At 56.6% G+C, this 25,015-nt stretch overlaps 3 protein-coding genes across 25 annotated transcripts in view; all 3 read right to left on the reverse strand.

Moving 5' to 3' along the window:
• Positions 1-2,946: 2,946 nt before the first annotated feature.
• Positions 2,947-6,279, reverse strand: IFI30 (IFI30 lysosomal thiol reductase). Of its 2 annotated transcripts, none has more exons than XM_059696216.1 (7): positions 6,111-6,279; positions 5,037-5,219; positions 4,868-4,942; positions 4,559-4,651; positions 3,669-3,793; positions 3,406-3,459; positions 2,947-3,333 (listed from the first exon to the last, which is right to left on the reverse strand). In XM_059696216.1, exons 1-6 carry the CDS (start codon positions 6,219-6,221, stop codon positions 3,429-3,431), a joined length of 618 nt encoding a protein of 205 aa, XP_059552199.1. In that variant the 5' UTR covers positions 6,222-6,279; the 3' UTR covers positions 2,947-3,333; positions 3,406-3,428. The 2 variants fall into 2 exon arrangements, with proteins under 2 accessions (XP_059552199.1, XP_059552198.1); XM_059696215.1 differs by having other exon boundaries at positions 3,641-3,793; positions 6,111-6,277.
• Positions 6,280-8,598: 2,319 nt separating this feature from the next.
• Positions 8,599-20,968, reverse strand: PIK3R2 (phosphoinositide-3-kinase regulatory subunit 2). 3 transcript variants are annotated; one of them, XM_059696239.1, is made up of 17 exons: positions 20,831-20,968; positions 19,725-19,758; positions 18,470-19,236; positions 15,474-15,566; positions 15,155-15,205; positions 14,943-15,074; positions 14,643-14,856; positions 14,113-14,198; positions 13,857-13,965; positions 13,666-13,764; positions 13,349-13,529; positions 13,137-13,262; positions 11,310-11,452; positions 10,900-11,076; positions 10,313-10,384; positions 9,971-10,141; positions 8,599-9,700 (listed from the first exon to the last, which is right to left on the reverse strand). In XM_059696239.1, the coding sequence occupies exons 3-17, from the start codon at positions 18,789-18,791 to the stop codon at positions 9,493-9,495; spliced, it is 2,184 nt and encodes a 727-aa protein (XP_059552222.1). In that variant the 5' UTR covers positions 18,792-19,236; positions 19,725-19,758; positions 20,831-20,968; the 3' UTR covers positions 8,599-9,492. The 3 variants fall into 3 exon arrangements, with proteins under 3 accessions (XP_059552222.1, XP_059552223.1, XP_059552224.1); XM_059696240.1 differs by lacking the exon at positions 19,725-19,758 and having other exon boundaries at positions 20,831-20,961; XM_059696241.1 differs by lacking the exons at positions 19,725-19,758; positions 20,831-20,968 and adding an exon at positions 19,347-19,670.
• A 1,263-nt stretch (positions 20,969-22,231) lies between these two features.
• MAST3 (microtubule associated serine/threonine kinase 3) overlaps positions 22,232-25,015 on the reverse strand; it is a 37,845-nt gene continuing 35,061 nt past the window's right edge. For all 20 annotated transcript variants that reach the window (XM_059696232.1, XM_059696229.1, XM_059696218.1 and 17 more), the window contains one exon: positions 22,232-24,472. In XM_059696232.1, the coding sequence (XP_059552215.1) occupies positions 23,955-24,472 (518 nt within the window). In that variant the 3' untranslated portion in view covers positions 22,232-23,954. The remainder of the gene's footprint in view (positions 24,473-25,015) is intronic.

Below are 25,015 nucleotides of genomic sequence, written 5' to 3' on the forward strand. Positions count from 1 at the left end.
TTATACATTGCAATCAAAGGAGGGGACATAGATGGGTTACAAGAAATACCTTGGTGATAGACTAGAGAGGAGGGAGAAAGCAAAGAGGGGGGAACCTCTGGGGTTGGGTTAAAAGTAAAATGATAGACACATACTTAGGTGGGTGCAGATAATTAACCGTCAACAATTAACATAACAAAAACAATGAAGGAATTTGTGGTATCTTTCCTGGCGCCCAGGCACATTAGGTTGTGCCCCAAGGAGTCCAGAAAAAGGGGAAGTTACAAGTTACCCAAACATTTCAAGGGTATGTTATCTTAGATGCAAAAAGACAGTTAGGCTCAGTTAAGGTAAAGGTTGACCTTGCCAGTGAAGATACTGGCCTAGGAGATGACTACCCACCATAACTGCTTTTAGTTAAAAGTTTAATTCAAACCATCCTTTGTGGTTACTTTAGGTCTTTGGGTTTGCAAGCCCACCTGCAGACCTTCCCTGAGCTTGTCAGGTTAGCATGTGGCCCCTTTCGTCCACATTTTTTATAAACTGTAGTTATAACTAGCAACAGCAAGAAATAATTGTTAGGTCGCCGAAGGAGGAACGCACGAGCCAGAGTAGTGAGGGATTTTATCCGATCATCCGCACACCAGATGGCTGAGCTTGGATGGCTCCAGCACCCAGGGAGGGGAGTCAGCGGCTTTTAAAGGACTTTTGGCGGGATTTTTCCCCTGGGCGGAGACTTCTGTATGCAGACCCGGAGGGGAGAGAGTGGAATGTGGTCACCGCAAGTGCAATGTGGTCTTCAGCAAAGGGAATGTCCATAGTGAAATAACCTGTAAAGCCAATTCCTGGGGGAGGGGTGTCAACTCAATTGCCTGGGTCAAACCTAACAATGATTTTTGCCTATGGACATGCAAATGAGTTCTGCCAGGTGGAAAGACATTCTCCCCCCAGTTATTTTTGCCGTACTTTGCATATCCATTTTAATGTGTTTGTTCTTTGGACCTCCTTTAAAATGGTGTTAACACCTGACCATTTGTCCTCATTTATAATAAGTTAACAACAATTTTAATCACATGCTCATTTTTACATCTGTTTGAGAGTCACGATTTTACCTTTTTTTGGTAAAATTATCCTTCAGCACTTAACTGCTGTCAAGTACCTCAGCCTGGCATTACAGACTAGATTTTACTGCATCTTGGTGGAAATCTTCCAACATGGTTAAAAAAGTCAAATTTTGGTTCACACGACAGTCAGGTAAACTTTATCAACAACCACATTCAAGAAACCAGGTTTCACTTTGGGCAGCTGATGTTTACAAAATCTTCACAGGAAAACTGGTTCATAACTGCCTTGCAGGTTCAGTCTTACAGGTCGATCCCGACACAACACGATCCTTGTAATATTTGAGGGATGTAGGAAACAGGCCTCTGTGATCCATCCTCAGCACAGTCAACGTTTAATGGAAACGGTCTCTGAATTTCCCCAGGGCAAACGGAATGGAGAGAGGAAGGAAGAGGACATAAGAACAAAGAACTGTGTACCTGAGCCAGCATCGTGGTGGAAATCCCCGAGGCCCTGCCTCAACTACACAGGGGTAAGTGGAGACAACTAGAAAAGGCCTCAGCCCATTTTTAAAAAATAACCCAACAAGACTTGGGAAACTGTAAACTCCATAGTACTCAACCAATGAGGAACCGGGGGAGGGACTCTCGCACCTTAGGGATAAATAGGCTGTGATCCCTACTCCATGTGTGCCTGTACAACCTGCTCTCAAGAATATGATAAAGACCTCATTTTCGCCATACTTCTGTCTCCTAGTTCACTATTTTAATTTGGACAGCTGAACATTTCTCACAGGGGCTATCAAGAAGAAAGAAGCCTTGCCTGGCCGGCGTGGCTCAGTGGTTGAGCATCAACCTGTGAAACAGGAGGTCATGGTTCTAGGTTCTGTTCCTGGTCAGGGCACATGCCCAGGAGGGGGCATGCAGGAGGCAGCTGATGATTCTTTCTCATCAATGTTTTTATCTTTTTCTCCCTCTCCCTTCCTCTCTCTGAAATCCATTTTTTAAAAAAGAAGAAAGTAGCCCTGGCTGGGTAGCTCAGTTGATTAGAGCATTATCCCAAAACGCAAAGGTTGTGGGTTCTATCCCCAGTGAGGGGACATACAAGAATCAACCAGTGAACACATAAATAAGTGGAACAAATCAATGTTATTTTTTTCTCTCTAATCAATAAAATAATTTTAGTAAAAAAAGAATTTGCGACCTAACCGGTTTGGCTCAGTGGATAGAGCGTCGGCCTGCGGGCTGAAGGGTCCCAGGTTCGATTCCAGTCAAGGGCATGTGCCTTGGTTGCAGGTACATCCCCAGTAAGGCAGCTGATTGGTGTTTCTCGCTCATCGATGTTTCTAACTCTCTATCCCTCTCCCTTCCTCTCTGTAAAAAAATCAATAAAATATATTTTTTAAAAAATTTGCCAAGAGGCATAGATACTGCAAGGTGAAACCTGGTCGTTTCTCATCTTTAGTTAACCAATGATAGAGGCTTTTCAAAGTCCAACCTGAGATTCCTTACAGAAACTTCCAGCAAAGCAGACAGAATGCCTGCTGCATCCTGGTAAATTATCAGGGAAAATCTAATTAGACCTGCCAAGGAAGTCCTTTCTTTGATATCCTTTTTTAAATATATATATTTCTTATTGATTTCAGAAAGCAAGGGAGATAGAAACATCAATGATGAGAGGGAATCATTGATTGCCTGCCTCCTGAACGCCCCCTACTGGGGAATGGAACTTTGATCTCCTGGTTCATGGACTGACACTCAGCCACTGAGCTATACCAGCTGGACATTATCCTTTTTAACAAAAGGGACAACACAAATATTATTCGACCCTAACAAAATAGAAGGAAACCTTGCTATTTGTGATAATATGGGGGAACCTGGAGGATACGATGCGGAGTGAAATAAGTCAGAGGACAAATATTGTATGATTTTATTTATATGTGGAATTTAAAAAAGTAAAACTCATAGAAACAAAAGAACAGCAGTTGTCACAGGCCGGAGGATGGGGAAAATGGAAGGATATTGTCACAATGTCTAGAAGGGTTTATTAAACTAGTTTCAATGTAGCACCATTCTCAGTGGTAGATTCTCGATCTTGGGGTAAAATCTGGACTTCATGGAATGTGTAAGTTATCTGGATGATGAGCCATAGCTGCTAAGTCAGGGATCAGAAAAATGAAGGCAGGTGGGAGCTCATCCTTCCATCAGCTTCCTCCAAGGGCAACAGCTGTCACTTGAGGCAGACGTCCCAGTGGGAGCTGGCCTTGGATGGGCAGAATTCTGGCTTCTCACCCTGGAGGAGACAGTCGTGAGTTGGGGGCCTGAGAGAGACCCCACCCCCACTTGATGAATCACTCTGGCTTACCTGGTACAACTGGCACACGACGGTTAGGAGCTGGCTAATGTCTTCCAAAGGTTTCTGCACGAAGCAAGATAGGAGGTCACAAGTGCTACCTGCCCTGACCAGCCCATGCCAGGCCCAGAAGGGGTTGCAAATGGCCCCAAGTCTGGCCCCTGCCTCCCTGTCTTCCAGACTGGTGGGTACATCCATCACCCTGGTCCCTGCCTGAGGGCCAACCTGAGGGCCACTAGATTCTTACCCCATTGACGAGGACCCAAGGCACATACTCATGGGGCGGCTCCAGAGCGTCTGTAAGTTGGGCATTCATGTGCAAGAGCTGTGTGCCACGGTCCCCCATTGCACAGTCCATGATGGCATCTGGGGACACCTTCGGGGCATAGATCTGCAGGCACTGAGGGCAGAGGAGGGCCAGTGAGCCTTAGCTATCTCCCCAACAGTCCCCCTAGGGGCCCCCCAAGCCAAGTTTCTGTTTCCTCACTGGCAATAAGGGACAGTTGGGTTGACAATGTAACATGCATGTAAACAGCAGGTGCTTCATACATGCCTGAGTGGAGGCCCCTGAGGCAGAGCTTAGGCTGCTCCTGAGTCCACTCCGACCAGACCTTCAGCCCCTGACTCCTACATTTCCCTCAGAGCTTTGATCTGTGCCGTTCCCTCTACCAGGAACACCCATCCTCCAGCTTCCTCAGCATCTCCTCAGGGCTCCCCCTCCTCTGTACCCTGCCAGCCCCGGTATGGTTCCACAGGGCTGGGGCGTCTCAGGGTGAGTCCTCCTGGGTGGCCTGAATATTTGATGAATGAATAATTGATCAGGGCAGATGAGTCATTCCTTTGGGAGCTCTTTTTCGTAATCTTCCAGGGAGGTGGGCGGGCCCGTCTTGTCACCCCCATACCCCAGAGGAGGGCCATCATCTGTGTCCCTGCACATTCCTGTTCACGGAAGCCCAGCTCAGAGGCTGCTCCTAGAGAAAGCACTCCCTCACCTCCCCACGCCCCAGATCCTCCTTCCCTTGACTCACAGACAGAGGCTTAGAAAGGAAAGAACATTTCCCTGGGGCCTACAGAGAGTGGCTGTTGGGGACAGGACTTGAACCTGGGTCTGAGTGTAGGGAAGGCCAGGGTCCCCCAACCCAGGCCAAGTAAGAGTATCACTCACTGGCTTCAGGTTGCTCTCCATGTCATCCAGTTCCTCTAAGCAGACAATGGTTAGGAAGGCTGCGTTCCACGTCAGCTGGTCCAACAGGCAGGCCTAGGGGTGGGCAGGCAAAGGCATGAGAAGGGCCCAGAGCACGCCGAGACCACTCTGGTAATAACCATGGGCACCGTTAACAAAGCAATGAGTGGAGACACATCGGCAGGGGAGAGAGCTGGTTCCAGTCCCCTCTGAGCCTGGATTTTACCTCCGTTACCGCCTGAAGCCTCCCAGGCCTCCGTGGGCCCCACATGGGGCCCTGGGGCTGCTCACCTCCACCTTGTTCCACTTGCACTCCTCCTCTCCATGCTGGCACGTAAACTCCCACTTGCCGCTGACATTGTGTTCCTGAAAGGCAGTGAGGTGAGTACCGGCCAGCTCGCCACAGGTGTCTCCCAATCCTGGCCACGGCCTCAGCTTCCCTGGCCTGGTGCCCATGTACCTTGGCGTTTCCGTAGGGCACCAGAGTGACATTGAGAATATCATAGACCATCAGCCACGTGGGGAACAGCTCTCGGACCAGGAAGAGCCTGCAGCCATCGCACAGGGCCTCGTAGTAGAGACTCACGTTGACAGGTGGTGAGCGGGGCTTTCCAAGGGACACCTGTGGGCACAGGTAACCGGCCTGTGCAGGAGGAAGGGGTATGAAGCAAGTTGTAGCTCTGCTTGGTTCTCTTGCAGAAAGAGAGATGCCAATAGTAAGTGCTCCATCCTGAGCGCACTCTTGACTCTAACTAAGGCTTTACTGCGCCCTTAAGTGTGTTTGGCTGCAGAACAGATGGGACAGACTTGTACACCGCAGGCAATTAATGCATGCACAGCTCTTGCTTTTCTCCAGCTGAAGTGAAACCTCTGGCCCAGGGGAACCGTCTACGGTAAGGACTCAAGGCAAGCACATTTCTGGTCCCTGACCTCAATCCTGCCTTCCCAGAGGTGCATACCACAGGAGACTAATGGATGCTCATTTGGTGCGACTTCACGCCCAGAGCCTTGCCCCTACACCTGCTCTGACTCCTCTTCCTCCCAAGGGGCCCACTGAACCCTCCCATGCTCCCTGCGGAGGTGGCACCTAATAAGTGCTGGCTTCCGGCTCCAGCCGAGGGGCGCAGGCACCCCGGTTTGTGAGCAAGTCGCCAGCCTCGGAGGCGGGTGTTGGCTGGCGCTCTTCCTTGGCCGAAGTGCATCCGGTAGGGATGCGGGTGCCATGGGCAGGCTTGTCGGGGCTTCCCCTGGCCTCCAAGGGGAGACCCTGATTCCCACCCCAGATACACACAGTAGGTGCTCAGTGCACCCTCGGGCGGGCCGGGCGGGGACGGAGTGGGGACCGCCGAGCGAGCGTCTCGGCTAGAGATGGGAAAGCGAAAGTACTCCGAGTGCCGCCAGTGCCTGGAATTACAGGGGGAATTACAGGGGGGATTTCGGCACCGACGGGCGTGTCCCCTGCAGATCGCGGGCTGCGGGGCCAGGTCTCGGAGGAGGCGAGCCGCCCGCCCGCCCGCCGAGCTGTCGTCCTTACCTTGCAGGGGGCCGCCCCCTCGAGGACTGTGTCCAGCGGGGACGCGCGCGCCACCGCGGGGACCTGGAGCAGCAGCACCAGCAGGAACGGCAGGAGTGGCGACCAGGCCATCACAGCGTGGGCACAGGCGCGGCGACAGGAGCAGTCCGGGGGAGGGAGCGGCCTTTAACCCGGTCGTGGCCCTGCCCCTAGGCCGGGCCCGCCTCCCGGGGCCCACGCCCCTCGGGGCCGGGCTGGCGTCTCTGGTGTCTGCAATTCCCTCGGGATCTCCCTTTGCAACCCGCCCCTGTCCCCCTCCACCCCCCACCCCTCCATCCCGCCGCCAGGTGCTGGGACAGCCATCACTTGGCCATCCGGCCGCTCAGCGCTTCCCCTCACCCTCACCCCAGCCCCGCATCTGCCCAGCCCAGACACGTGAAGCTGGGATCAAGCTCCTGGAGCGCAGGTGGGGCGGGAGCTTCAGAGACAGACACAGAGAGGGAGGCGGAAGCGTCTTCTCGCACCACGGAGACCTCTGGGGCAGCTAGGGTGGTCTAGCCCCCTGTCTCCAGCCGGGGCATCCCTGCACTATGGGGGGCCAGGGAGGGCCGGCGGGACTCCCTACCTGGGAGTGGGCACTGGCTGCACAGCCCCGAACCCTTTCCCTTGCCTGGCTCAAGACCCCCGTTACTCCTCACCCATGGGCCCTGCCCCTCACCCCAGCCCCAGTCCACTCCCCAGCCCAGATATAGTCCCGAGGGGTTGACTCAGACTTGGCCACAGCTGGGCCAGAAAGCAGAAGCCAGAGCAGTAGGGCTGCTCACTTCCCCTGGCCCCCACCCTGACTCTAGGGGGTGGGAGGAAGCTGGTGGTCATTCTTCCCAAGGTTAGGGGTTTTGGGTGGGGAGAGGGGGTGGCCGCGTGCATCCTGGCTCTCAGCAAGCTCCCCTGGGGTTGGAGCAGTAATTCCTGAAGCCTGAACTATGTCCATGGGTGGGGGTTGGGGATGCCCATGTAGGACCCAAACCAGCAGCCAGCCAGGCCAGGTTAGCCCCAGGACCGTGCTGGGCACCTCAAGTGATGGAGCCTGTTTCCCAGTCTATAAAATGGGAGAAGAGGGAGGTAGGGGAATAAAGCCACCGTGGAAGACTCAAAGGCAGAGGGACAGTTGCCTGGGAGGGAGGTGGGGCAGCTGGGCTGACCCTGGGAGGGGGTGACACAGGACAGAAGTGAAAGCAGACAGAATAGCCCTGCTGGACTGGAAGCTGGGAGTACTGGGAGAACGACTGAGATAGTCACACTTTGCAAGGTCTCACATTCCAGTCGTGACACGGAGTCAGACCTCACAGGAGGAAACGCGCACAACCTGGCCTGGAATACAGCCAATGCCCCATGGCCACAGCTCCCACAGCCCGCGTCACACACGCTGGGGAAGCGCCAGCCTGCGCGCGCGCGCACACACACACACACACACACACACACACACACACACGCTCACGGCAACAGCTTGGGACCCAGGCTTTGCCTGAAGTCCCCGTGGCTGGATGATCCACCCATCCCTTCCCTTTGGATCCTCAGCAAAACCCATTTCCTTCCTGAAGTCTCTGCAAAGCGAAGCAACACGACTTTGGGAGCTAGTTGGGCGCTCTCTCTGTGCTGGGCAGGATGGAAGAAACAGATAAATACAACTGTTAGGCTCATAGGGCAATGCAATCCTTAACGGCCATTTGTAAGCTTTTCGCCAGAGGAGAACAAAAGAACAGGAAAAACTTGCTGGGCACCAGGAGTCCAGCCACACAAGGAATGGAAAGTGTCCCGAAGGCACCTGATTGCACACCTGTGTTCCATACCCACCAGCTCAGCCCCCAAACCTGCTGGTGACGTTTCCCACCAGTGACTGCCTGTAAAGATGAAACTCTAGCTACTGGGCGCGGCCATTGTCGATCCAGTGGCTCCTTAGCTCAGCGCTGTGCGGCCCTTCCCTTTGGATAGCTCACCCCCAACCCCTCCCCTTATATAATTTCAGTTTTCTTTAGTCACCATCTGAGATGGCTATTTAGCCGGCCCAGGTGCACCATCCACCACGCTCACCTTTCAATAATTGCTCACAATGCTGGATGGACTCATACACATAACCCCAGCTCAGAAAGAGCTCTGGAGGTGGCGTGGTAGGGGTTGTCTATTGACCGCACTTGGCAATGGGGAAGTTGCACATCACGGTATGGCCGGTGGCTGAGTGCTGGGACTCAAACCGAGGGGGCCAGTGAAGAGCTGGGTTGGAGTCTGGGGTCCCTTGATTAAGCCAGAGTTCAGGGTTTGAACCTCTCTGCTGTGTGACCTTGGTCAGGTCTCTCAACTTCTCTGGACATAAGCAGCTACACGAGGGGGAGGGGGCTGGGGTCGTGGGCCCCCATGGGCAGCCTGAGTTAAACTCAAGCCCTTCTCTGTGTGACCACGTGAGTGCCAGGCCCCCAGCACACAGTGGCCATGGAGAAGCCTGCCAATAACAGAAGCATCCACTGAGTTCCATGTTTTATATCCACATCAGTATCAACGTACCATACAAAACCCACCTGCCAGCCTAGCTGGGCAGGCAGGAAGGGGGGGGGGGCGGGGAGTGTCCATGGCAGCATAGAAAACCAGGGTTCTTGTCCCAAAAGAGGAGAAAATGGGTTTACAGTCAAGGAAACAAAATCAGAACCCAACACGATCAAGGAGAAGACTTGAAACTGCATTGAGCGGAGGAGCTGTGGGCGGCGGTGCCTCTCGGCTGGCCCGGCAGTCCCTGCACAGCCTCGGTTCCTGGGAAGTCTGGGGTCAGAGGGGGCCCCGCTCCTGAGGTTATTTTTAATCATTTTGCTTTTGGGGGAGGAGGGCTTCTGGGCAGCAGCTCCATGAGGGGGTAACCAGTGCGGGTTTCACTTCAGGGTTTGGAGGGGAAGTTGGGTCTGTGGGGCATTGGGACCCGCCCGGCCCCGAATGTCACAGCTGAGGTTCTTGGAAGTGGCCCAGCGAAGTTCCTTCCTGCCTTCTTCCTGCCCGGACCCCAGGTCTATGGCTTAAAAAATCAGGGCACCAGGCTGGGGCTGAGCACCCCAGGGGCCTTTGTAAACATGGCAGGTACAGGCAGGGGGAGCTTGGGGGAACCGTAGGAACTGGTGGGGGCAGCCAGAGCCGGGGGAGGGCAGTGCTCAGGGGGAAAGGGGGCTTGGGCTGGAGGAGGTAGGCTCCTCTAACAGAGACATAGAGGTGCAGAGACTAAGAGAGACAGAGAGGACAGAGATGGGGGTAGAAAGAGTGACAGGAAGAGAGAGACTCAGAGAAAGCAAGGGAGAGATTGAGACAGAGAAAGATTCACAAAGAAGACACACAGACAGATAAATGGAGTCCTGCTCTGTATGCGTCAGCGGGCGGCCGGGGGTGGACCGGGGCCCGGGGCGCGCACGGGATGTGCCAGTGTGACGGTAAGTGCGTCGTTGTGTTGCACGAGGGAGGTGTGCTGGTAATGCAGCACCAGCTCCTTCAGAGACCCGTACAGGTTGTAGGGCTCGGCAAAACCCAAGCCAGTGGCCGTGCGGTAGATGACACAGTGCTTGGTATCGCCGTCCACCCTGTGGTGTGAGCAAACAGGTGGTCAGGTGGGCACCCCAGGGGCTCCCCCAGCCGCTCCCTCAATTCTCAGCCCCTGACCTGGTCCAGACCCCAACATCCCTGGCCTGGACACTGTCCCAGCTTCCTCCCCTACCCCCAGTAACCCCTTCTTCCTGTGGCAGCCATGGGGATCTTCTTCCCAACTGTCTTCCCAAAGTCTAGCACACAGTAGGTGCTCAATAAGAGCTCTTGGAAGGAACATGTGGCTCCTCCACGCCCAAGGCACTCACACCACAGAGCAGGCGTAGCAGCCCCGCTGGCTGCTCTCACGGATGAGGAAGGTCCCATCCCGCTTGCCGTTCAGCATTTCCTCAGCCTGCGTGCGGTTGATCTTGCCCACATACCAGGTTCGTTCCTCATGGTGGGGGAGGTCATCCTCATCCTCCATCAGTGCGTACTGGCTGTGGGGGAGGCAGGGAGGGGCGCTGGTCACTTACCCGGCAGCCTCTGGGGCCCCCTGCCCCCCGGACAACACTCCCTTCCTGGTGAACTCCTACTCATTCTGCAAAACCCACCAAAAATGGCCCTTCTTCTGGGAAGCCCTCCCTGCCACCCTTCACGTGGTCACTCACTCTTCAGTCTCATTTTTGATTCCCAACCACTCGTTGATTTTCTTCTGCCGGGCGCCTTTCTGGGTGAGCCATCTGGGAGGAGAAGGAAAGCCGGGTGGTGCAGCAGAGGCAGGGCCCGACCACCGGGGTCGAGTCCAGTCCAGTCCAGCCTGCTGGGAGGCAAGGGCTGACCAAGGAGGGTGGGTTTGGGTGCAATACCACCGGTTGCCACAAGGTGCCAGACTGAAGGTGGAAGAGCCTGGCTCTGCCAGGAAACCCCCTATTTATTCTGTTTCTGTTAACACTGGTGGAGCCTCCGGAACCCGCCACCCTGCAGGGTCATATCACCACCAGAAACTCGGTCTTAGGGGCTGCACACAATGCTGCTGGCCTTCGCACGCACAGTGCAGTGCTCTGTTCTGCGTCTCAGTTTTCCTAGCTGCAAAGGGGAAAGTTTACAAAGGACTTGGAGACGACAAAGTATGTGCATGGAGGCTCAGCACAGTCTAGCGTACAGCAGGCGCAGGTACGCACCTAAGGCCCAGGTGGGAAAAGAGCCCTTGCCAAGGTCCTCATAATGGGGACCTAGGCGAGCGTAGGGCACTCACACCAAGTACTGGTCTCGGATCTTGCGCAGCTGCATGAGGTCTGGCTTCAGGCTGTTCATGCGCTTATCGATCTCCCGGTTGTCCAAGGCCTGTGTCCGCAGCTCCTGTTCCAGCTTTGTGCGGCTCTCGTGGATCTCGGCGATGCGAGACTTGAGCCGTTCTGAGTTCAGCAGGATCCTGGGGGGTGGGGGGGGGTGGGTGGCTCAGAGGCCGGGGATGGCTCCCAGCCTCTAAGCCTCTGCACATGCCGTTTCCCTGATTTCTCCTCTGGTGAACTCCTATTCAGCCTTCAAAGCCCATTTCAACTGACCCTCCCTCCCCCTGGAATCCCAGCTGCCCCCTCTATTTCCTTTCTTTTCCCACTTGCACTAGATGGGGTGGGAAGGGCAGGGCAGAGGAGCAGGACTCACCTCTGCATCTCCTTCTCATTGCCCTCACGCCGGAAGCGTTCCAGATACTCCTTGCTGCACTTCTCTTGAGTCTGGCCCTGCTCTTCGAAGATCTTGATGGTTTCATTGAAGGCCTCGATTGCGGTGCGCTTCATCTGCAGTTCCTGGAGGAGGGGGTGGATCTCAGCATCATCTGGGACACCCCGCAAGTCCCTCATGAGGGCGATGGCAGATCCCAACTCTTTGTTCAAGCTGTTCCATCCTCTAGGCATGTCATTCCTCTAGCTCTTACTGCACCAAACGAACTCCTAGTCAACCTTCAATCCCCCATTTCCCCAAACACATTCCTCCTTTATAACCTCCCTTGGGTACCTTATTAATACCTAGACTTGCAGGCACTACTGATAATTAATGATAAATCTAGTTGCTACAGTTCATGCGGTTCCTTCTCAGAGTAAATGCTGTACCAAGCATTTCCCATGCACCATCTCACAGAGCCTGCCAACAAACAGCCTCCTACAAAGTCAGAAATAGTAATGGGGAAACTAAGACTCAGGGAGCCTAAGTCTTGTCCAAGTCACGATGTTCCTAACAGATCTCAGGCAGGCAGGCACCTTGTCCACTCAGAGCCTCAGCAGACGCATCAGTAAAAAGGGGACAAGAAAGAAATCCTTCAGGGACCGCAGGGGAAGTAAGCCATTCCCAGCCTGAGAGGGTCATTTGATCTGAGTAAGTTGCATCTCAACTTGCCAAAGGAGTCTTCAACACAGTCCAGAGTAAGAGAACCTCCCCTTCCCTGTTTTAGAAGATGCTGTTTTTTTAATGTGACCTCCTGACTGACTGTCTAATCCAGTGGTTCTCAACCTGTGGGTTGTGACCCCTTTGGCGGGTGAACGACCCTTTCACAGGGGTCGCCTAAGACCATCCCGCATATCAGATATTTACATGACGATTCATAACAGTAGCAACATTACAGTGATGAAGTAGCAACGAAAATAATGTTATGGTTGGGTCACAACACGAGGAGCTGTATTAAAGGGCCAGAAGGTTGAGAACCACACATCAGATTATTGTCATCACTATAAATAACCTCTAGGTTGAAGGGGACGGAGAAGGAATTAAAACACACAGTCCCAGTTTACAGATGGGGAAACTGAGGTGCTGAGAGATGCACAGGTTAACCGAGACCTCTCCCAGGTCCTAGCCCAGCTGCTCCTGGCAGGCTGACTGGCATCATCTCGTTTGTTCTTAAAAAATGAATAAAAACACGTATACCCTAGCTCAGTGATGGCGAACCTATGAACTCATTTTTTTGGTTGATTTTTCTTTGTTAAATGGCATTTAAATATATAAAATAAATATCAGAAATATAAGTCTTTGTTTTACTATGGTTGCAAATATCAAAAAATTTCTGTATGTGACACGGCACCAGAGTTAAGTTAGGGTTTTTCAAAATGCTGACACGCCGAGCTCAAAAGGTTCGCCATCACTGCCCTAGCTGGTTTGGCTCAGTGGATACAGTGTTGGCCTGCAGACTGAAGGGTCCTAGGTTCAATTCCAGTCAAGGCCACATGCCCGGGTTGCAGGCTCAATCCCCAGTGGGGGCGTGCAGGAGGCAGCCGATCAATTATTCTCTCATCATTGATGTTTCTATCTCTCTCTCTCCCTCTCTGAAATCAATAAAAATATATTAAAAAACAAAAAACACCACATACATTTATTTCTATGTTTTTAGGACAGTTCCTGGTGCTAAGTGACTGCTTTGTGACCTGGAAGTAGTTGTCCGTCCCCATGGCCTTGCCACTGGCCTCCGTGCCTCGTCTCCCCGTGTGCGCCGGCCCGTGGTACCTGGGAGGTGCGTGTGTACTCCTCGTAGAGCTGGTCGTACTCGCGGCTCTTGTCCTGGTACTGCTGATGGTAGACTTTGAGCTGGGCGCCCACTGCCTCCACGCTGTCTTCCTTGACAATCTGGTCCTGAGGACACCCAGTGCGAGCAGTGAGGCCACCTGGGCAATTCAGGCCCGGGGCCACCCTCTCTGGTTCCTGCCCAGGCCCCAGACCTGCTGGTACTTGGACACGGGGTACAGGAGCCGTGTGTCTAGTTTGGCATTGTACTGGGCCAGGGACTCATGGCGGTAGTGGGTGATGAGGTCCACGACGGAGCAGAAGGTGAGCGGCTCCGAGAAGCCATAATGCCCATCACGGTGGAAGACCTTAATTAGCTTGTTGTTTCCACCTTTCCTGGGGGTGGATAAGAGGGGGTGTCACCATCCAGTAGGACCCCAAGCCTGACTTCCAGGTGTCCTGGCCCTGACACAGCACATGTCCTCCTCCCTCCCTCCCTCACCCCAGCAGTCCCCAAGGGGCAGGCCCCCACCTAAGGGTCAGGGTATACTCTCCCTGAATCTTGCTGGAGGCATCTCGGACCAGGAAGGTGCCGTCAGGTGTGTCCCGGAGTTTGTCGTTCACCTCCTCCCTGTGGGGACACCCGGGATTGGAGCCTCCCATTGGAGACCCTGTGCTTCAGGCCTTGCCTACCAACCACATGACCCTACCCCACAACCCTACCTGGAAATGTCACCCCAGTACCACTCAGCATCCTGCAGAGAGGGCGGGCTCCCCCCATTGGCCAGCCCTGCTGGGGCGGGCTTGACTTTAGGTGGTTTAGGTGGCAGAGCTGGAGACAGGAACACAAACACAATGAAAGCCAGTTCTATGCCGTGGGCCGCTCCCCCGGCAACGGAACCTGCTGATGCTGGCGGGGCCTGGAGTCTTCACTCACGGCCCCCCAACAGTAAGGGAGGATGATGCAAAAGGGCGTCACCTGGGGGTGCGACCTCCTGCTCCGCCAGGTGCTCCTGAAGCAACTTCTCCACCAGCAGAGCTGGGAAGTCGGGGTTGGGCTCAGTCCTGGGGGAGGGGAGGGGAGTGAGCAGGCAGGGGTATCTGCACACGCGTGTGCACAAGGTCCTGGGTGTGCCTGCACACCTGCGTGAGCGCACACGAAAGCTGGGAAGCAGGGCAGATGACGCAGGCAGGTGTGGGAAGCCAACTGCTGCTCATGTATGTGCAGTGCGCGCTCAGTAAATACACCCGCGCTGAGGAGACCGGCACCTGGAAGGGAAGGTCCAGGCACCACACGGGTGCCTCTCCTCCGGTCCAGGCCCCAAGTCCTCGGAGGGGGGTCTTCCTGAAGCCCAGGTTCACCCCTTGTGATCCTTCCTACCACCCCAATCAGGGCAGCTGTGCCTGCTACCCGGTCTCCCCCGCCAAGTCTCGGGCCCTTCCTCCATCTAAACCTGACCCCGCCCCTCCCCTTCCCAGGCCCCGCACCCACGGGCGCAGGCTGCTCACCCGACCGGTGGGACCCCTGGCGGTGGCGGCGAGGGAGGCGGCGCGCGCAGCAGCAGAGGCCCGAAGGCGACGCCCAGGGCGCGCACAGCAGGACCTGGGGCAGGGGCGCGCCGGGCCGCCCGGCTCAGGTGCTGGAGCAGGAAGCGCAGCGTGAGCGCGTGGTGCAGGGGCAGCGTCGGGGGCTCAAGAGTTGGCCCCACGGGCCCCGCGGCCTCTGCGGACAGACGGCAAAGCGGGGTGAGCTGGGCTTTTCCGCACCGGCCCGGCCCCTCCGCGCCCAGGGTTCCCCACAAGGCTCACCTCGCAGGGCACGGCAGGCCTCTGCAGCCGCTTCCAGCGTCACAACGGGCGCAGGCAGTGCCAGCAGGAAGCCCTTGATGCCATCGGCCAGGGCTGCCGAGTCCCACTGCTCTAGGTCGCTCAGGGACCAGTCTGTGGGTGCAGGAGGGCGATGTCTGTGGGGCTGCTGGGGTCCACTCCCTGTCCCCCCATCTGTGGAAGCACTCCCTCACCTGTGCACGGGGGCGGCAGCTCGGGCCTGTAGAGGGATTCGCTGTCTAGCCCTGGTGGGGGAGGAGACATCTGTCAAATGCTGCTCTGATCCCATGTAGGGGTGAGGGAGGGGGATGGGGGCAGAGGACGCAGCACATGCCAGGGGGTCCCATCTCCCCTGGGAGCCATTCCTTCCCCCGTTCAACAAGGAGGCCCAGAGCATCTGGGCTCAGCCTTCTCCCATGCAGAGGGAGCCCAGCAGCCCTGTTAAGGGATGAGTCGCCCATCACCAGAATTAAGCAAGCAGAATGCAGGGGTTGCATCAAGTCCCAGGCTCACCTGTCCGCTCAATGGCCTCCACAAGCTTTACCAGCAGTGGGGGAGCCACATCAGGTGGGGAGAACTGCTCAGATAGGTCAGGGAGTGTGAGGCCTGGCAAGAGGGGACAGCATGTTGGCAGGATCCCCAGAAGGACCCTGGCCCCTTTCTTGGCCGGCTGCATCTCGGCTGGGGCAGCTCCAGGCAGGGCCCAGCTCAGGTAAGGGCCTGACATCTGGACCACTTCCCCGGGGAAAGCCAGAGGCCCTGTGGCTGAGGGTGGGAAGACCAAGTTAATGGCAAACAATTTTCTGGGTCAAGATATCAGTCACACAACCTCAGACCAGGTGTAGTAGTTTGATTAGTGTCCCCCCGCAAAATGATGCCCACATCCTAATCCCTAGTACCTGTGACTGGGACCTTATTTGAAAATAGGGTCTTTGCAGGTATAATTAAGGGAAGGACTTTGAGATGAAATCATTGTGAGTTTAGAGCCTTAAATGCAATGACTGGTAGCTATAAGAAGCGAGCCATGTGCCCAGGCCAGTGTGGCTCAGCTGGTTGGAGTGTCAACCAGAACGTCGTGGGTTCGATTCCTCGTCAGGGCACATACCTAGGTTGTGGGTTCAATTCCTGGCTGGGATGCATACGGGAGGCAACCCATTGATGTGTCTCTCTCACATGGATGTTTCTCTCTTTCCCTTCCTCCCTCTCTAAAATCAATTTAAAAAGTAAAAGAGAAGCCATGTTACAACAGAGGCAGAGATTGGGGTAACATGGCGGCCATAAGCTAAGGATGTTTGGAGCCACCAGAGGCTGGAAGAGGCAGAAAAGATCCTCCCCGTGGAGTGTGGCCCTGCCGACACTTGGTCTTGGACTTCTGACCTCCAGAACCTTGAGAGAACACACTCTGTGGTTTGAAGCCACCTGGGTTGTGGGAGTCTGTTACCGTGGCCCCAGGAAACTCACACAGCAGGTTCCAGCCCCTGCCACTGCTCGCTGTGCAACCTCAAGCGCAGGAACCTCGTTCTCTGGGCCTCAGTCTCCTCAACTGAGAAACTGACATTATCTCTCCCTTTTTAGTGGAATAACAACGAGGTTGGCAGAGTCTAAAGGGAAAATATCCCCATCTAGGCCAGGACACCTCACTCCAAAGACATTCCTCTATTTTCTAAGTCATTTTGCCTTGAAAAAATTATCTCCCACCCCCGCCCCCATTTGAAAATGCTGAAATCACCCCCAGAGGGGAAGGGGCCCCCCTGGCCCAGCCCCTTCAGGCTCTGAGCTTCCCAGGGCGCCCTTTGTTTTCAGCAGCTCCGCCTGCATGGACACCATTGGATGCGGTTCTGGGACGCCCTGGCACACCACAGGGGCAAGCCGGGGCCTGTGGGGCCTCCCTGAGTGATGGGCCAGGTGGTGCCTCAAGCTGGAGAAAAGCCCAGCTACAGTGAAAAAGCCCCAAAATTAAAAAAGTGAAAGAACAAGGGGAGAGAAGGTGGGGCTGCCACGGCTGTGACTGGTTTGTGAAATGGGGGGGAGGTTCCATCAGAACAGCCATCACCCCGTTTTATGGACGACGACCTGAGGCTCAGAGAGGGCGCAACCTCACCGTGGGTGCACAGCCCAGGTGACACTGGGGTGCTGCACTCGGCACCCTGCATGGGACGGGACGGAGGAAACAACGCAGCCCCAGCATGCTCCCCGGGGCTGGTGGTCCCAGGATCCCGCTGGGGCAGGGTCTGAAGGCACAAAGAGACCAGTTCTCCCTGTTTTCAGATGAGGAAACTGAGGTTTAGAGAGGCCCCTCCCCACCAAGGCACCCAGCCTGGAAAATCTGGAGGGCAGGGCTCCCGCCCTGAGCCGGGATGTGTGTGGAGGCTGGGCCTGGGCCAGGCAGAGGAGGGAGGCGGCTGTTACCAGGGAGAGAGGCAGATTCTGGCTGGGAGCCCGGATGGGGCCACCTCCTGCTCTTCCAGGCCAACACAGGACACAGGCCCAGGCCCAGGCCCTGGAGACACCAGATGCTGCAAGTCCCAAGCTAGCAGCACACTGCCTTGGTGCCCCCATTCCGCCCTCTGTGGGCACCAGTGTCCCTCTGGCACAAAACCAGACAGGTCGTGGGCGGGGGCCATGGTGCGTCCCAGGGCCTTCGCCTTCACGGGGTGGTCCTGAAGGAGTGATCTGACCCCCTTGCACCTCAGTCTCCCCATCTGTACACGGGCTTCCTTGGGCTGCTGTGCGGTCAGTGCAGACCACGCTGGGCACTCAGCGCTCATCGATCTCTTCCCCACAACCTGAGCCTTGATTTCCACGGTAGAACTCGCCCCCCACCCGCCAACCCAGCATACAGCAGTTTCAACTCAGGGTCCATGAGTCTCTACTCCCAGCACACCCTTGAGAGGGGGGATGGCCGAGTGTCTTTTGGGAGGGGGTGGTGTCCCCACACTGCACCTGCTGTATGGCCTCCATTGAGCGTCCACCCTTTCTGGTTTCATGGCTCCCTTCGTTTTGGAAACCAGGTAAAATCAGGGTAACAAAGGGGGTGCCTCAAGGAACCCTGGCTACAAACCATAGAATGAAGCTAAATTGAGCCTCTGAATTCTACTAAAAACTCCCCACTGTCTTCAGAATTCATCCCATGAGGTCCTCGAAGCATGGCCCCTGTTCCCTGAACCCATTACATTCCCAAACATGGACGCTGTCCTGTTAGGGCCACTGCCTAGAGCCCGTCACCCCCAGCTCCTTCCTTACAGCCTTTGTTGTCAGCGAATCACCATCTTCTCATTTCTTGAACCAGGCCCACGAGGGCAGGGCCAGGCCTGTGTCCACCCCTGTGTTCCCAACACTGTGAGCTGCGTCCTGGCCTTGACAGCAGCGTAGTCAACACCTGTCAACTGACTAAACGTCCTTGTTCCTCCTTCCCCGGAAGAGGCACCATTGCCTACTGAAGAGGGAACGGAGGGTCTAAGGGGACCCCCCCCCCCCGATCCCTGACAGAGTTCCTGCCTACAGCTCACCTGGCTCAGGGGGCCCCTCTTGGGGCCTGGCAGGCAGTGGGCGGGGGCCGCGGGGGCGAGGGCCAGGCCGGGCCAGGGTCACAGGCCCCAGGAACTCCACGTAGGTACCAGGGAAGTCACCGCGCTGCCGGGTTCGCTCATTGAGGCCAGGTATCCAGCCCACGTTCTGCGGGCAGCGCTCGCTGCCCTCGGCCACACCCAGCCCCTGCAGGGCGGCCCGGCTCACCACCAGCACGTCACCCGGCAACAGCTCCAGGTCTTCTGGCCGCTCCCGGCGGAACGGGTACAGTGCACGGTACTGGAAGCCTTCGGCGCCAGCCATGGTGGGCAGGGGGGGGTCCGTGTGGTCAGGTGGCTGCGCGGGGCCCCAGTGGCCCCATCAGCTGGGAGGGGGCAGGTGGGTCCACTGGGTTGGCTTGAGGTGCTCAGACCTCTATTTCCAGCAAGAAGTTACAGGTGACTACGGGGGATGCTCATGCCTTGTTTCCTGTCGTTACTGCATGACCCTCACAAGGGTCACTGGTTGCTCCGCCCATCATTCGCCAACTGGTGGGAGGGATCGGCAGCGTGCTCTCCGGTCACTCCGTTGTTGCGAAGCCCCCTCAATCCGAAGGGCTGGACTGGGCCAGGCCACTCCTTCCCTCCCTCACTCTCTCACGTGGTAGGCCACAGGCGCCCGAGGCTGGCGGTTCTTCCAGCTGTGCCACATGAGGGGGCCGAGGGCACAGGCTGTCACCATGCTCGGCTGGGGACCAGGGGATGCTGACCTAGGGGGAGACAGGCAAGGCAGGGGCATGGCAGCATAAGCCAGGTCGGACTCCTCCCACCCCCAACTCAGAGAGAGGCCCAAATCCCGGGTTGGAATCCCCTGACTCACTTGGTAACCTTGGGCTATTTCCTGTCTCTCTCTGGGCCTCAGTTTCCCCAGCTGTAAGGTAGGTGCAATAATAGCTGTTCCTTGGGGTACCTGGCCCAGATGTACTGTATGCGGGGTACACAAGCTTTGTTAGAGATGGGAAAACTGAAGCTAAGGGCGGGGAGGTCTTGGTCCTGCCAGGAGGCCACGACTCAAAACCCCAGGTCTGCCTAACTTCAAGGCCCAGGATGGATGAGAGAAGGTAGCAGCCACATGGCCAGCTAGTTAGACTCAGAGCAGGTAGTGCTCAGGGTGCCGTGGGAGCCCTGAGGAGGGGTCGGGCCAGCTGAGCACAGGAGGCAGTAGGGGTAGGAAAGGAGGTCCCAGCAGATTACTCACCCCACCTTCCCACAGGCAAAGGGATCTCTGATCTCTGCAAAGGAGACATGAACAGATGAACAGGAGTCCTGGCTGACTCCGCGCAGGGCCCACAGTAGGTGCTCAGACCATAAGCAGGTCGGTGGGGGGTGAGAAGACCTCAGCCCCAGGGTGAAAGGTGGCTGGCAGGAGGGCACTGCCGCTGCCCGTGGAGAGGCTGCTGCTTGCAGGGGGATGACCAACCCCGGGAGTCCCCAGTCAGTGAGAGCTCAGCAAACACACATTCCCAGTCTCAGCTCTGCAGGTTCAGTCCTCCTGAGAGGTTGGGGTGGGGGTGCTTTTCTAGAGGGCAGGACCCCACTAAAGACAGAAGCAGGCACTGGCCACATGCAAAGGCTTGAAAGTGGGGAGTTGCTTGGATGGCTCTAAGAAAGTCACGGACGGTGCAGGACCTCTGCTCGGCAGAGCGTTAGAGGGTAGGAGCATTCCTCCACCACCACCACCACCACCACCACCACCACCAGAGCCCTAGGAGGTGCGGAAAAGAGCAGAGGCTCCACATTCCAGGGGCCCCCCAACTTACCCGCTCCCTGGCCCCCGTATCCCCATGCTACAGGTGGGGAAACAGGTCCAGAGAGGGGACGTTTAGAAAACCGCCTGGATTCGCTTGTCTGCACTCGTTTGCACACGCCCGGTGTGCGCACCGGGGACCAAGGCTCCCCTAATCCAAGAGGCCTGGCAGGGGCTCCGCGGCTGGACGCAGGGCCTGCGCGCTCGTGAGTGTCCAGACGCACACTCAGGCCTGCGTGGACCCCCGGAAGTGGAGCCGAATCCCGACCCTCGGACCTCACTATGCTCACATAATGCCTGGAGCCCCTCATTTCTGCTTGACGCCCCACTCCCAGCAGGGCCCCCCTCCATTCCTGGCCAAGGCTCCGGTCCCTTATCTTTGCCTGGAGGCCCCCGATCCGCCCCCTCCGTGCGGGTGGCTGCACGGCTGCCAGGTTGAGCCCGAGGCCTCCCGCTTTCTGTGGTCCCCCCAGGTCCCACGGGCCGAACTCAGCCTAGGCGCCCGCATTTGCACGCACCCCCAGCCCCGCCTGTCACGCCGGCCGGCCCGGACTTACTGGTCGTGGCCACTAACGCCGACGCCGAGGCGGCCGTAACGCGGAGCCGAGCCTGACCCGTGGCTCCACCACGGTCGCCGTCAGCGCCACCGCGGGATCCCCGCCTCCGCCGCCGCGGTTCCGAATGACCGGGCCCACCCCCGGCGGAAATGGCCGAGCATATTCGGGTCGGGCGGGAGAAGGGAGGCTGAGGAGGAGCCTGGAGACGGCTGAGGGCTTCCGGAAAGAGCCGAACGTACTCCCGCGGGACTGGAGAAGGTAGGTAGGTAGGGTGTCCCCGAGACAGTCAACATTTCCGGAAACAGCCGAACGCGATCGGGTCATGTGCGCGTTCCGGAGCGTAGCCTGGTTTAAGGACACCCGAGTGATTCTGGAAATAGCCGAGCGCAATTGGGCCAGACGACTGTTCCCGAGACTGGGCTCAGCTAGGCTCGCCTGAGCTTAGAAGTTCCCGAGTGACCCCGGAAATGGCTGAGCACCATCGGGTCAGATGAGTGATCCTGAGGCTGGGTTCGGCTGGGTTCGGCTGGGTTCGGCTGGGCTCGGCTGAGCTTAGAGACGCCCAGCGATTCGGGAATTGGCCAAGAGCACTGCAGTAGGACTGAGCCCCGAGACCGCGGAGTTCCGGTGATCTGAGGAGCCCGGGTTTGAAGGCGTTTCCATGGCAACCCAGGGCGTCTGGAAGCAGCTGAACCTACTCCAGCCCAGCTAGCGCGAGAACACGCCCAACACCAGACCAAATGCAGAGGGACAACTGTTTTCGGCGAGTGGCCGAGGACACTCGGAAACGGGGGCGTGGCCAAAGCTTTCTGACCCCGAGTAGAGCTCAGTAAGTAACCGACGCATTTGGCAGAGCTGGGTTTGGGTGGAGATGGGGTCATTTTAGGGCACAGCCCAAGCAAGTATAAAAAGGACACAGAGCCCTAGCTGGCTTGGCTCAGTGTATAGAGCATTGGCCTGCGACTTAAGGGCCCCGGGTTCGACTGCAGTCAAGGGCACATGCCCCCGTTGCCGGCTGCATCTCCAGTGTGGCCCGCATGAGGCAGCCAATCAATGGTTCTCTCTCATCATTGATGTTTCTCTCCCTTCCTCTCTGAAATCAATAATAAAAATTTTTTTTTAAAGGATGCAGAAATGGTTTATTTATTAACAGAGTCCAGGGCCCCGGACGGGTGTCTGAATGAAACTTTTAAGGGCAGAGCACAGGATGGGTACTCACAGGGAGAGGGCAGCAGGTGGCCAGGGCCAGACGCGCCATCAGAAAGAATCTCCGCGAACTCCTACACAGCATTCAAAACCCCCTTTAAATGACTGAGCCCAGGGTCTGTTTTCACCCCGCCTCCACCCCTCTCCCCTTACTCGGTTTGGGCCCCGGGTCACAAATTCAGGCGTTGGACCTCCTCTTTGTCAATGTGGGTTTTATTCACTGTCAGCTCCGTGATGGAAGAAAGAAGCAAGTCATGCACAGCCTCGGTCTGGCTCCAACACTTCGGCAGTGCTGGGGGAGGGGCGGGAGGATGCCGAGCAGGCTGCAGTATGTGGGGAAATGCCTGAAGCCATGTGGGGCACAGCGATCTTGCCAGCCACCTCTCTTGCCAGCCACCTCCCAATGGGAAACAGCTCTGAGATGCCCCCATGGGTCACACCGCAACATGGGCTGGCTGGAGCCAGCTGTATCTGACATCAGACTGCATTCAGGCTCCCTTGCTGACAAGGCCCACAGCAGGGCCTGGCTGCATGACTCTCACCAAGCAGTTGTGGGACAAGTCTCTGCCCCTCATTAGGCCTCCGTTGTTTGTCTGTAAATGGGGGTGATGACACCAGCTCCAGCCTTCCCAAGGCTGGCTGAGGGACAAGACATGAGTAAAAGACCTTGGCACATAGTAGGTGCTTAATAAAGTTACTGGGATTAGTTTTGTAAACACGAGGAAACTCAGGCACAGAGTGGAGCAATCATTTTCCCAGAGCCAAACCGTGAAGCCAAGGTTCAGACTCAGACTTCACTACCCCCCGTTTGGGTTTTCGACTCAGTTTCATCCCAGGGAGGCTCTGACACATTGAGGGACCGTCAGAGGGTGTTTCAGACACAGCATGTTCTTGTGCTCACTTGACCAGCATCGGACATGTGAAATCTTGTCCAGGGTGGACATCCTTCTGCCCTGGCAGTGCCTTTTGAGGCCTCCGCCTCCTGGGGCATTAGTGTCCCCCAGTGGAGTGGATGACCCCTCTGCCTAGATGTGGTGAACTCCTACTCATCCATTAAAGCCCCAGTTCCCCATCCCCTAAGCCCAAAGGACTAGAGGCAGACTGTAGCCAGGCTGGTCTACAGAGGGAGGCTGTGATGGTGGGAGGCAGCCTGCAGTATCCAGATCATCATGGGGATGACTGTTTCGTGGTGGAGGGGAATCTAAATTAGTCTCTCCAAGTTGGGCCCAAACAAGCGTCCCCATCGGTGAGTCTTGGGTCAGGGATGGGATCAAGTAAAACACAAAAAAACTTTAAAAACAAACAAAAAATGTTAAAAATACAGAAAAACGAGAACACACACACACGTGTGACTTGTCCAAAGTGCTTCCTTCAGCGCCCCAGAGGCAGGGCCTGCAAACAGGGTCCCAGTTGCCAGGGGTGGCAGCCTGGCAGCCCCGTCTGGCTTCCGGTGACAAAAAGCAACACATTAGGTTTGCTCTCCCCCTCAGGAGCACGCCTGCCCCTCCCCCCTCTTCTTCCCCCAAACAAGTTACCTTCACCTTTCTCTCCCAAAGGCCCTTCTCTGCCTCTGTAACTTGCTCCCTGAGCCCCTTTCTTTCAGGGACCTTTCTTTTGCCTCGACCTTTCTGAACAAACTTTCTCTTATACTTAAAAAAAAAAAGTAATAAGTTACTCACAGGGATTTGCTGCTATTTACAGTGCCACCCTCGTCTCCCACTCCTGCCCTACAGCCCCTGACTGATGGCACCAAAACATGCAGGTGCTAGACTCCACCTTCCAGCAAGAAGCGTGATGCTCCCTGCCTTCTGGAGTCGCAGGCTGGTGGCTTAGTCTCCATCCAGGTGTCACTTGACTGGACAAACCTTGCACAAGAAACGCACAACTTCCAGGCCAGAGTGAGGCCAGGTGGGAGGGGTCAGTCCTTCTCAGTGGGCCCCAGGGCTCCGGGAACAGCCTCGGCGCCCTCGACTGCGATCTGAGGCATCACAGCAGGCAGCCTGGCGGCCTCCTCGAGTGGCTCGTCAAAGCTCACCTCCTGCACAGCCTCCTGCTTCTTGAAAGAGTCACGGCGCTCAGACAGGTGCAACCTCCGCATGACTACCAGCTCTGAGTCTGGCCCGCGGTTGCGACGCCCCAGCTCCCCCTCCAGCCGCTCACCTGCACCCAGCTTCTCGGCCGACTGGCCCCGGCGCAACCTTGGGGACCGGGGTGCGGGCAGGGGTGAGGGTGAGCGGGGTGGAGGTGCAGGCACAGGCGGGCAAGCCAGTGGGGAGGGTGGGATGCTGCTGGTAGACTTGCGGCGGCCGGACTTGGGACGGGGTGGCCCGAGCTTGGCGGCCAGACCATGAAGGGAGCTGGGGCGGGTGTGGCCAGCAGTGGCTGGAGAGGCAGGGCTGCTGGAGCTTGGAGATGCATTGGGTGGAGATGCGGTGTCTGTGGATGACAGGTAAAGGTCAGGCCATGGCCCTCAAGTCCCTACCCTGGAAGTGGGGCCCTGGAACTGACTGGACCTGCCAAAGCCCACGTGGTTTCATGTGACCATTTATGCCTGCTTTTCCCGCCTCTTGTTGTTTGCACAGGCTGTTCCCTTGGCTTAGATCTGGTGAACAACTCCTACCATGCATCAAAGCCCTAGTTCTTTCTTATTAATTCACTAGAGGCCCGGTGCACGAATTCGTGCATGGGTGGGGTCCCTCTGGGTGGCCTGCAGGGATCGGGCTGAAACCCGCAGTCCAACACCTCCTGCAGCTCCTACCTGCTGCTCCCGCTCATCCAGGCCCCACTGTGCCTGCTGCGGGTTCGTGCCCAATCAGTCAGATCGATCGGGAGAGGCTCGCGCTGCTGCAGCAGCACTCGCCAGCCCTGCATCTGGCGCCCTTCTGAGGGGAGTGGCCTATGGAATCGGCTGAAACCGTGGTCCCAGATTGTGAGAGGGTGCAGGCCAGGCTGAGGGACCCCACCGGTGCATGACTGGGC

Source organism: Myotis daubentonii, chromosome 5, assembly GCF_963259705.1.
Source record: "Myotis daubentonii chromosome 5, mMyoDau2.1, whole genome shotgun sequence".
In the NCBI taxonomy this organism is placed as follows: Eukaryota; Metazoa; Chordata; class Mammalia; order Chiroptera; family Vespertilionidae; genus Myotis; species Myotis daubentonii.

Excerpts from the sequence above, each read along its gene's own strand:
- PIK3R2 (XM_059696239.1), bottom strand. The coding sequence starts at position 18,791 with ATGGCTGGCGCCGAAGGCTTCCAGTACCGTGCACTGTACCCGTTCCGC. Across the intron at positions 14,857-14,942 it reads GGCCTGCCGTGCCCTGCGAG|AGGCCGCGGGGCCCGTGGGG; the intron begins GTGAGCCTTGTG and ends GTCTGTCCGCAG. Across the intron at positions 13,765-13,856 it reads TACTGGGGTGACATTTCCAG|GGAGGAGGTGAACGACAAAC; the intron begins GTAGGGTTGTGG and ends GTGTCCCCACAG.
- IFI30 (XM_059696215.1), bottom strand. The coding sequence starts at position 6,221 with ATGGCCTGGTCGCCACTCCTGCCGTTCCTGCTGGTGCTGCTGCTCCAG. Across the intron at positions 5,220-6,110 it reads AGGGGGCGGCCCCCTGCAAG|GCCGGTTACCTGTGCCCACA; the intron begins GTAAGGACGACA and ends CCTCCTGCACAG. Across the intron at positions 3,460-3,640 it reads CTTGGGTCCTCGTCAATGGG|AAACCTTTGGAAGACATTAG; the intron begins GTAAGAATCTAG and ends TGCTTCGTGCAG.